The sequence below is a fragment of the Chenopodium album genome, chromosome 13 (genome assembly GCF_948465745.1).
Source record: "Chenopodium album chromosome 13, dcCheAlbu1.1, whole genome shotgun sequence".
Lineage (NCBI taxonomy): Eukaryota > Viridiplantae > Streptophyta > Magnoliopsida > Caryophyllales > Amaranthaceae > Chenopodium > Chenopodium album.
In genome coordinates, this window is record NC_137846.1 from 31,705,346 (window position 1) to 31,717,570 (window position 12,225).

A 12,225-nucleotide genomic window follows, 5' to 3' on the forward strand; every position below is an offset into this window, starting at 1 on the left:
CTTCTTCCTCTCAACCAACTTTAGATCAAGTTAAGCTCATAAATGATTTTGTTGTTCATTTCTTACTGCTGCAATTAATGTTAGCTATTCTATGCATGATGTAGCCATGTCAAGGCTTTTTAATACTGGAATTCTAATTTGCACTGCAATTAATATCAATTATTTTTGCATATTCCATATAATTTACTTAATCTATGTTATCTATCTATAATACCTTTTAAATTAGTATTTATTACTTCTGCAATAGTATTTCTCAAATCAGCTTCACTTAGCATGCTTATCATTGGCAATACCATTTATGTATAGCATTAAATTTTATTCTTACTGTCTTGAGGTTTTGTTTCCAACATAAGTACACTTGTAACATGAAAAGATTAGCTTTGCCTAATTCTTATGACTGCTTATGTTAGCTGTTTAGCTTGTTACCAAATTCAGTAAAGAATAGGCTATTTTTTATTTGTTTGGTCACTTTAGGTCTAATAAGTGCATAGAATGTATGCTTAGTTGCACACATCCCTTACTTATATTTTTCCACCAGATGAAACCTGAATGTGTATCAGTTAGCAAGCTCACTCCCAAGAGCAAATCATACAAAATTAAAGTGGCTGTCAAAGAAAAATCTCTTATAAGGTCTCCTCTTGGGAAAAGGATATTCCAAAAGCTTATCTTTGCAGATGATGAGGTACTGTCTAATGCCCTTACTACCTTATTCTGTATACAATACTACCTGTCATATTTCCCTTACACTCTCATCATAATTGTTGTATATACAGGGAAATGAGATCAGAGGTACTTTGTTTGGGGATGAGATTCACCACTTCGAAAAAGTGCTGGAATTGATGAGCGTTGTTTATGACGCTCAAAAGAATAAGATTTAGGTTCATTTTCTTTATTTTCTTTCATCATTTTCATATAATTCTCTTAGTTTTATTTGATTTTCCATTTTTATAATTCACTTTAGTTCGCGATTGGTTTTTACGAGTTTTTCATATTTTTAGTTGATAATTCATAATTTTAGTTTTAGTTTTACCTTGCTACGCTTTCTCTCTTTGTTTTATTTGTGTTTTGTAGGTGAATAATCAAGTCAATTTGCTCATTTTGGGACTGCCATGTTCGCGGGCATCATCTCAGGTGCACTGATGATGGGGATGCTCGGGAGCGCGGAGTTTGATCAAGCAAGCGAAGGAGCCAAAGCCTAGTGCATCGCACAGGGGTGCGCGCGCGCAGACCCAGCTATGCGCGCGCAGACCCAGCTATGCGCGCACGCGGCTGGTATGTGCGTGCGCACGGCCTGTGCGGCCCCCTTCGCTCGATTTTTCTTATTTATAGATTTTGACTTTCTTTTTTAGGATGACTTAACTTTGTACTAGAGAGAGAATTTTTCCAGAAATAGTAGAGAGAGAAGCTTAAGATTTACTTGTTTGTACTTGAATTTGATCTTAAATTTCAATTTGATCTTGAAATTCCTTCTTCAATTCAATGAATGTTTGTAAGATTTCTTTCCCTTGATTTACTTTTAATGCAATTCCTTCTAGTTTCTTGGATTTTGATTGAGATTACATTTCTTGCTTTAGAATTTGTTGATTGAATGATTTTATTTTGATTAAGCTTTAAATGAATATGAATTTTATTGAATTTGTTTTGTTTCTTAATTTCACCATGTTTAGTGAGTAGATTAGTTGCTAGGGAGAAGGGGAAGCATGCTTGATTGATGATTTTTGCTAGTCGATGATGCTAAATTGACTTGAATGGTGCAATTAAATTGGTTGACATAGTTGTGCATGTGATTAATTAAACTAGGAGTGATCAACCAATAAGATTAATCTAGATTGCATTGCAAATTTCAATGACATGAACCCTTGATTTGAGAATTGCTTTAATTGATTGAATTTGATTGTGATTTTCCTAGTTAGCCATTCATAGTGAACCCTAGCTTGGCTTATAGGAGATAGCCCTTGAATTCTTTTGATTGCAACTATTGTTTGTCCTTTGCAATGTTTGAATTGATTGAGTGATCCTTCAATTAGCATAATCATTGAGCTTGCATGTGGAACCCTAGTGTTTAGTATCTTGAATTTCTCGATTTATCTAGTTTTCTCGATACCTTAGTTACCAACCGCATCTTCCTGCAATCTTCGAAGTAGCTTGACCTAGGCTATAGCTTGCACCTACTCATTCCCTTGGGTTCGACCCTTGACTTACCATATACTCGTATTAGGTTGGTCGAGTGTTTATAAATTTTCTTTGGCTCTAGGAAAGGGTAGAGAACGACCTACATTTTCCTTGTGTCAGGAATATCCAAAGGAATACATAATAGCATATGCTCCTATCAAGAACACAGACACCAAATTTGTCAATAGGGAAGGGCCATATCAGATAGGCTTTGGAGGGAAGATTGCAATCCAACCCTTAGCTCCCAAGTCTGGACCTGTTCTCCCACAATATACTCCTATTGCTTATATTCCACCAACAAGCAATGAAGATGACCGATTTGGTAACATTGTTCATTACTGTACTCAGATTTATAGATGCTTACCCATGATTTACTCTTGACATATAGCTAATACATTTACTCCTGCACAAAATATTAGATATACTTGGTGTTATTGTTCACTTGGAAGATGTTCGACAAAATACTTCATTGAATGGACTTCCATTTGATGTTCGCAACATTGCTGTTGTTGATCACAGTGTTCAGAGGTTCTCATACTTCTTAATACCCTTTAATCACTTCATTACTTATAGGCTCCTAATAAGCTTTGACATTAAAAAAAATGTACATACGGGCCTGATCAAGCACTCATTATTTCTGTGTATGGAGATCTAGCTATTGTTGACTGTACAAAGCTTACTGACTGGTGTGACTATTTTGAAATTGTGAGCTTTAGGCACTTAAAGCCAGCTGCACACAGAGGTGACTATACTTACAAACTATATATCTGCTACCTTTGTGTTTAATGTCAGCTGACAGTAAACATATATTGCTAGGTTTTTCCTTAGCATCTTCTATGTCAACAACCATTGATCCAAATCCAACTTGTCTTGAGGCTACTGCGCTTAGAGACTGGTACATTCACCTTGTGCATAGCCAATTTAGCATACTTCATATGATGCAACTATTTGAGCAGCTTAGGTTTAGTTTCATTGATAGCCTATATACTTACAGGGTCAAAGGAAATGCTGACAGACTGAATGACTATATTGATCACCAGCTTAAACGAATAGAGGCACTAAGCAGCAAGAACATCACACCAATTACTAATATCAATGGAAAACTGGTATACTAATAATTATAAATTACACTTGCTGCATAATTGAAGAAGCTTCGCTTATTTTCTAACATACTTAATTTTCCAGACCACAAATGTTACTCATGATATACGCTTCTGGGTGAATATTACGATTCCTAGCCCTCAGCAAGAAGATATTATCGCATACATTGGATGTATAACCTGTGGCAAACGCTGTGACTATTTTCAAGGAGCTAAGTTTATGTGCATACAATGTGATGAAGAAAAAGTCGCTAAATTAAAGTAAAATAAAAACTTATTACGTTATATATGACCATGTATACAACAGCTAATATACCCTCAATCAATGCAGGAACAATTTGTCATTTTTTGCAACAGATGGAACTGGTAGCATCCGTCTGACTGCTTTTAGCAATGAATGTGCAAAATTGCTACACACTACAACTTCTAAAATTCTGGAAAAGTAGAAATAGGTTATTAGCAACTCAAATATTGACTACATCAACTCTATGTGACATATTAATTATATATGTACATTGTGTAGGAGGCTTGGCCTAAATTTCATGGTTTGGCTGCTACACTACAATCTAAGGCATCAGTTGTTTAGATTGGACTTGCAGGCACCATCAAGAGGTCTGGTGTGCTCAAGTGGTATGCAATCAATTGGGCTTCTATTAGGAACATACCCCCTTCTAAGATAAGCTATGCTTATCCTTTTGACTGTGTTCCTATTCGACACCTTCTACACATTGCAAGATTAGCTAGCCCAAGTAGGATCCCTTGCCTGGTTTTCTCTTTATGCACACTAGAACTTATGCCAAGTGCACATGTTTGTTTCTGTAACTTTTGATAAACTTAATCTGTTGTGGCAATGTGTGCTTTTGATGTAATTAATTTTGGAAACTTATTTTCCAGGCTTAATTTATGCCAATGTGTGCTTTTAATGTTATTAATTAGGCTTACAAACAATGCCTCTTTTACTTGCTTACTCTGCTGCAAGAGTTCATCAAGTTGCTGCATTTAAACCTGTATGATTCTAATCCAATGTGTGATGTTCCTTTGTACATATGAAGCAATGTATTCCTTGCAAATCCAGCATCAAGACAAGTGAACATGTACACTGCTTATTAGTCCAACCATAAATAACCTTGTTTTACATCCCCATTTACTTCTAAAGTGATACACTAACACGTTTTATATAGACTCAGCTACTAATCCTGATAAAAATCATATCTATTATTGCTAAGCATATATTGCATAACTTTCTTTGCTTTCCTTCAATCTTTAATTTTTGAACAAAAAACTTGATCTTTATTGAAATATCACTATGTTAGCATAATCCGATGTCTCAACTTAGTATGAGTAAGTCAGAAACTTAACATAAGTTGAAGCTTTGGTTCGATTATTGCAATTTAGATTTGATTATTGTAGTACTTAAACTATAGGTGTTTCTCTGCAATTGTATATAATAAAACTAATGAGCCTATTACTAAAACCGAACAAAATGCAGAGTATAAACTCATAACCAAATAGCCTTTTTAGATTAAATTGAACAAACTGTTCAATATACATACCATTAAATATACAACGATAAATCCATCTACTTAGACCCTTCTTAGACAATCATAGACAAAATCATCCCAAAAATAACTAAAATCCTTAATTGAAATCCTTAAACAGCTATACAATCAAGCTTTGAAAAAATAGATCACCGACCTAAAAATCAACAGACCCAACCTAATCTCCAAACAAAGCTTGATGCATCCAAACCACTCTTACAAATACCATCGAAATTACATGGTGATCGCTGATAGGCATCTGAATAAATTGAGGAATCTGAAGCACCATACACACCATCATCGACCCCAAACTCATCTCCACTACCAGAGCTTGGAGACGAATGCCCTCCATCATCATCTTCAGGATCATCTTCACCTTCCTATTTAGAGCCGTTTTCATCAGCCTCACCCCCCTTCTCATCCTCATTGTTATTATCAGCATCATTCCCCTCCTCATCCTCATTGTCAGCCTTACCCCCCTCCTTATCCTCGTTGTCATCCTCAGCATCATTCCCCCGATCTTCATCTTCTTCTGCTTCCATCTCTTCCTCTTGTGCTTCTTCTTCTATTTCTCCTTAATCAGCATCAGCAGAAGGTTCCATCACTTGATTCACCATAACAGGCTCTTCTTCGTCGCTTATCTCCGTATCGCATTCGCCGCCCTCAACACCACCAACCTTGGCTCCGCTTCCATTACAAGCCCCACCCTGCATGTTGGATGATTCACAGACAAACCACCTCTTCTTCGCCGGAATATCATCGTCACTGTCGCTATCTATTTTGATAACACCCTCGCACTTACTATCATCGACTCTCAGTCGTTTCCCATCCCTCTTGTCTTCATTAGCCTTGTCGGGATTACCTAACTGCCGTTGAATCGACTCGAGCTCCTTCAACAGGGCATCAACCTTCCGAATTATGTCAACCCTAACTTCGACAAGTACGGCTAATTGCCCTTCAACGTATCCCTCCTTTGTTCGAGTATCCGACGGAAAACATCAGAAATTGCAGATCCTCCATTCTTTCCGGCCATACTTTGACATATAAAAGAGTATTACCAACCATCGCAACCTCTCAATTTCAAGTCTCTTCATGTACTCTGTCATCCTCTTTTTGCAGAAGAGCAAAAGATGCATCGATTCATACAAAGCACGTAAACAAATGCACTTCTATTTTAATTGTCCAATAGTTAAAGCTTGTATAATATACTACATAGGAACATTCTGAATATAGAAAGAGAAGGTTTATATACTACTCCATACTTTGCATGTAGTACCGAAAGACAATTGCGCGGCAAACTCAACTAATAAAACAGTATTCATTCCCTTTAAAAAAAAACAAAACAAAAACCGCAAAACTAACTATTTGCAATAAATATTATTCTATTTTTTTTATATATATATAAAAAAAAGACACTTCTATAAACTATTTTCATATACATTTCCATATACATAATTAGACTATAGGCACTTATGGTCTTACTAATTAACAATCAAATGTATACAAATTAGCTAAAAATAATAAACATATCAAATTAATATCATATCAAGTCAAAACATATCATATTAGATTATTATTTGTCTGATCAAATTTATAATTTGCTAAACCTTGAACAAAAACAAATCAGTCTCCTTAGAATTTAAATTGTTTTAGAAGAGACGATAAGCAATATTTAAGTCTTTATTCTAGATAACACCCTACAAAAATTTGCATGAACCGTACCAAAAATCACAATTCTATCCAAATTTAAAACAAATTGATCAAATCCAATAAATGGCATGTACAAATCTACCCTTTTGAACACGTATAACTTTTCAAATTTGGTAAGCTATACCCAACTTAAATATGCAAATCAAAAGCTTCATAGATGGCCTATAAAATATCATCTTTAGTCAATTTGATAAGATTTAAAACAAGAACAATCCAGTTACATAACAAAAAGTGGCCTATATTAGAAAAAAATGAGGACCTAAAAAATATACGTTAACATTTCTTACTATATAAGCAACAACAACACTACTAATCCATACATAACAATAATATAATATTTGTACCTACAATGAATACCATCTAGAAATTAAAGATAAATTACACATTTACGTTAATTAATATCAAAAAATATTCCGTTTCGCCAAACGAATCGCGCGCATCTCACGCGAGGGGTTCGAAACTAGTATAATAAAAGGTAAGTAGGATAGTTGATAATATAACACTAAAAAAACAGTAGCATTTGATAAATGTAACCTTTTCCCTAAAAAAAAAAAAAAAAAAAAAAAAAAAAAAAAAAAAAGAGAGACAATTTGGGGAATTTTACTTTGCTCAAAGAAGAAGGAACGGAATTACTAAAAAAAAATGGGAAATTATATTTGCATCTGTGCACCATTTGAAAATTTTACTTATATAAGGATACCACTAGACCGTCTAGTGACATTTTTTTTTTACTAACTATTTATATTGTACATAAACCAAAACTAGTGATTAGAAAAGACCCCAAAAAAAAATAATAGACATATTTTTACTGTAAATTGCCATGGTATTTACAGTAAAATTCATACATGGTTCCTTCCTCTAATGATCACAGTACAGTACAGTAGATGATTTACAAATTCAAACAGAAGTATCAGAATTAAACTAATATTCCAATCTTTTATAATGATCTATTATCTACACAACGAGACCACATTTATTTATCGTGTATTTTTTCATCTTACAGAAAAGATGCTTGTACAACCAGAACTGGCAGACTGGACGAAAAACTACCTTTACACTAGCTACTAATCTAACAGAGATGTCTAAGGGGGTTTTTCTTGGTTTTCAAGTCAGGATGTCATATGATCTCCAACCAGTCCCTTAAAGATAGCTACAATACAAATGCATTATCTAAAACAAGCGCCTAGTTTAAGGTCCTCGGTTACTGCGGAAGCATAGACATCCCTGCTGTTGGTCAATAGGGATCATACCACCGCCTTTGGTAGTATCAATAGCCTCTAGCATCGTCACCACCTCATCCATCTCTGGTCTCTTGTCTGGATTTGCATCCCAGCATCGCTTCATTACATGTGCTAGAGAGCTGGGGCAGCATCTCGGTATCTCTGGCCTCAGATTCTGGAAGTTCAGATTATAAAGGAAGGCAAATGGTTCAGGTTCCAATTTGGGAAGATGACATCCTACAGTAATAGGCTGCCAGAAACTCAATTTTAGTATTTTACCTGTCGGACGACAGCTGATGTCACTTCAGAGAAACTAAGATCAGGATATGGCATCTCACAGCAGTAAATCTCCCATAAACATATGCCAAAGCTATACACGTCACATTTCCTATTATATGCATGACCATTGAGAACCTGCATTATTAAGCCCCCAAAACAAATGAAGATTGGTATACAAGGAATTCTAGCACGTTGTTGTCAAGCCAATTAATTCAGCAACTGTACATCTTTTATGTAATTTTGTTCAGGTTAAATCAACATGGATAACAGAGCTGTGCAATGTTAGTAAATCATTGCCCAAATGATTGATTGCATTGAAGTTTTAGAAAATCAACTATAGATCAACGCACATTATCTGAAAGGAACAGCAGAAGAATACTGTCTATGACTGTGAGTAGGAATGGAAGACAACATAAAGAACAGGCATGATAAAACAAGTTTTTCCTGTAAGATGACGAAGCTATGCAAAAAGACATTGGAATTTATACAGAAGGAGTCAATAACCAACTAGTAAACCTTGAAGTTATCTAAGTTCCATAGGAGCAAATACCATGGCAAGTTTAAAGAAGACCAAATTAACAAGGGAGCTTGCATCTGAAGGAAGCTCTTACAACACAAGAAAATACCTACCTCAGGAGCCATATAGCCAAGGGTTCCTGTTTCTCCAGTCATGTCATGAGGATTTGAAGCTTCAACCCGAGCAACTCCAAAGTCTGCTATTTTAAGATTTCGTTGCTTATCCAAAAGCATGTTTTCAGTCTTGACATCTCTGTGGACAATTTTCATAGTGTGGAGATAGCTCAACCTATGAAAAAAGATTGAAGCAATAATTATTAGACTTGATTTGATGATGCAAATTTTTCACATTTGTATTTTTGCCGTACTAAAATTAATGTGTTCTCTTACTAAAGGATAGCAACTATCTACACTTGCTTTCATCAGAAACATAAATAAGAAAAGAGAAATGATCGAGATAGCAGCAGGACACAATAGAAGAACCTGTTTTGGGGAAAAAAAAGAACATGAATAATATCTATTGCTGTCATACCAGGACCAATTATTGTCAGCTAAAATGCTCATCAATTTGTTATGCATCTTCAGTAGTGGAAAAGGGCAATGGTTTAAGACCATGGTAAATTGTGCATACTGACAACAAGTTGGACACTATCATTGGTTTACATGACAACCAATAGGTTGATTAATTGCTCTTGCAATCGTGCACTATTTGTAAGGTCCTCATTTATTGTCAAATAAATGAGATATCTATTTTGTATGCTGGTAGGTAACTATAAGACCATTGAAGAGTTAACCTACAATTGAGTACTTGAGCAGAAAAAATGGAAGGTGCCCAAACATAATAGGATTATTACAAAGGGTGAATGTAGATGAAGATTAAGGGACTAACCCTCGTGCAAGATCAAGTGATAACTGGACTACTACTTTGAAAGCCAGCTTCCTTCTCCTGTTCTTTATGAGGAAATTTTTCAACGCACCTCCAGGAAGATACTCAACGACAACACAACACACATTCCTTGGCATGCCAATATGACCGTTTTCAGTTTGGATAGTCAAGTCAGATGAACCCATTGTAGCTCCTATAAACTGCAAGGTAAAATACTGACATTGTTATAAAAGGTGAAAAGATTTATGCTTTAATAAGATTTAGCAATCAAAATGTAAAATCAAGGGAAAACATAAAGTTCCATGGAAAATACAGGGTGTTACTGATTTACTTCCTCTTTCTTGCTCTATGGAGATTTTATACGGACGGATCTGACTTAAAAACAGGCTAATCCAATGAAAAACTAAGGAAAATAAACTACCTTATCTGCAGTTATACTAGCTGGTAGATGTCCATCAAACAATCATCGAAGGGTAATACCATAGAACCAACATTCAGGCCTCTAGCTAGCTGTATACTTGTATAATGTAGAGTATACCTCTTATAAAGAACAAATTATTGGGTGATTGACTGTTCTTTGGCAGTCTGGCGCTTGGATTTCGGATTATAATGGACAAAAATTAAATTAGCACTTTCGAAAGCCAACATTTTTTATTAAAGTATTTTCCTTTGTTAAGAACAACTTTGTAGATAGCCGCTGCTTATTCAAATAAAGGTCAATTGGAACCTCTTTGTTATTGCAAGGGTAAGCTCATGTACATACAGCACCACTCTATTTCACTTATGGCAGAAATCCCTTCAGAGATATTTTAATGTTCGTATCGAATAACTTTATGATAATAAAATCTTCTTTTACTTAACACAGATGAGGAAGAGAAGCACATAGATACCTTAGTCACATTTGGGTGTTCCAGTTTGTGCCATACTGCAACTTCTTGAGCAAAAGCTGATCTTAACTGCGAAAGCTCAGACTCTGACCGATGGCCCTCTTCTCCCCAATCAAGAAGTTTAACTGAGCAAGATAATTTAAATCAAGATTTAGTTTTATGGACACACCACACCTAGAGAACAAAAAAAAAGGAGGAGAAATAACATCACCTATGTCATATTCGTTTAAGACATTCATTAGTCATAATTTAAAGCTCATTTTTATAATTTTGAGTTGATTTACAGATTGAGACCATTTTGAAGAAATTGCTTCTCGGACAGAGGTAATTCTAGTAATAAAGTCCTATAATCGGCGAATTTGAACTCCATTGATCTAATGTTCCGAACTAATTCGTGAACATTTCCATAAATTCAGGCCTAATAAGTAATAATCTATCTTTTACTATTTGCTTTATCACAAAAAGTGTTTTTATTTTCCTACAGTAACTAAAGCAAGAACTAGAAACAGTTACTACCAGGCAGACAGGCAACTCATCTCACATCACATGAATCTTGTGACAAAAAGAACTGAAGTTAAACATTTTTTCCCCCAAAAAGTTTCAATTGCTTTATCCACCACTTGACTCCTAATCTCGTGAATCACGGATAATCCCAACTAAAAGTCCCTTACAAAAAAAAAAAAAAAAAAAAGTCAGCTAACTGTTCATTCACAATTATAACCAACACCAATGGCACCCCACCTCCACCATCAATAACAACATTAAACTAAGAAAAACAAGACAATTCTAAACAAAATATAACTTTTTACAAAAGACCCAGAAAAAATTACAACCAAAAAACACAATTAAACACTAAAATCAACCATATCAAGCTAAAAATAAGAGATTGCACACCAAGTGAATGATAAAATGCCTGACTGAAAAAAAAATTGAATTATTTAAGCAATAACAAAACCTGCAACATCTTGACCATCATAAACACCACGATGAACTGTACCAAAAGTACCGCGAGCAATGACAGACTTAATAAGGAGTTTAGAAGGGTCAATTTCCCACTCTGCTCTACTATTACTGCTTCTACCTCTTTCTCTTTGTTCTTGAAGTTCGTCTTCTTCTTCTTTCCTTTTCCTTTCTAATGTCAATGCTTTATTGAGATGTCTCTGAAGCTGCTCATCTAAGCTTTTCAGATCTATTTGATCAGCTCTAACATACCCATCATTGTTTTCCTTCATTTCTCTCTTTGTTGAGCTCTGTATGTGTGTGTTTTTGGGGTGTGTTGGTGAGTTTATGAGAGTGTATTGCTTTTTGGTGAAGTTAGAAAGGTGGAAGATAAAAGCTGCTGAGATCACGGCTTCGATGTTTACAATTTTTGAGAAAGTAATTTGATTAAAATTGAATGAATGAATTGAATTTTAAGGGGTGGTAATGATAGTGATAATGGTAGCTGAGGGGATATAGCCAACTGCCAAAGAGGCAGAGTAACTGTCGTTAATATATTAATGGACTTTCAGGAGAATCGAAAGATTCGGAGATACGGAAATTGTATTTAAAGGGCTTGCACTGACGTGTGTTTGTGATGTACTCTATGGTCTCACTCCCTTTAATCTTTTCCACTAATCATCAATAAATATATACTAATCAATAAATATATACTAAAAAACGCACTATCCATAATACGTGTCATTTTCTGATGTGTTCTTAATATATATTTTTTTAAGTAAACTTTTATACTAATTGATTAAGAAAGTACGGGATCTAACCAAGTAGTGTCAAAAATTGACCCGACTTCATATGTTAATCACAATCAATAATGATTAGAATTTGACATGTTCATGGACAATGGCTAATATTAGTGACTCGTAGACCGACACGAACCCAACCCAATAATTACTGACAACTGACTGACACAATAGTGTA

At 35.0% G+C, this 12,225-nt stretch overlaps 1 protein-coding gene across 1 annotated transcript; it reads right to left on the reverse strand.

Annotated features, from left to right (window-relative positions):
• Window positions 1-7,334: 7,334 nt before the first annotated feature.
• Window positions 7,335-11,815, reverse strand: LOC145576561 (serine/threonine-protein kinase 52-like). Its single transcript, XM_081634297.1, has 6 exons — window positions 11,264-11,815; window positions 10,312-10,433; window positions 9,425-9,621; window positions 8,650-8,824; window positions 8,020-8,154; window positions 7,335-7,915 (listed from the first exon to the last, which is right to left on the reverse strand). Exons 1-6 carry the CDS (start codon window positions 11,538-11,540, stop codon window positions 7,709-7,711), a joined length of 1,113 nt encoding a protein of 370 aa, XP_081490423.1. The 5' UTR covers window positions 11,541-11,815; the 3' UTR covers window positions 7,335-7,708.
• Between the last annotated feature and the right edge of the window lie 410 nt (window positions 11,816-12,225).

What these genes read in the sequence shown, in the direction of transcription:
- LOC145576561 (XM_081634297.1), bottom strand. Translation starts at nt 11,540, where the DNA reads ATGAAGGAAAACAATGATGGGTATGTTAGAGCTGATCAAATAGATCTG. An exon ending in TCACTTGATCTTGCACGAGG is followed by an intron (nt 8,825 to 9,424) that starts GTTAGTCCCTTA and finishes CTTTTTTCATAG; the next exon opens with GTTGAGCTATCTCCACACTA. An exon ending in CATCAGCTGTCGTCCGACAG is followed by an intron (nt 7,916 to 8,019) that starts GTAAAATACTAA and finishes CTGAACTTCCAG; the next exon opens with AATCTGAGGCCAGAGATACC.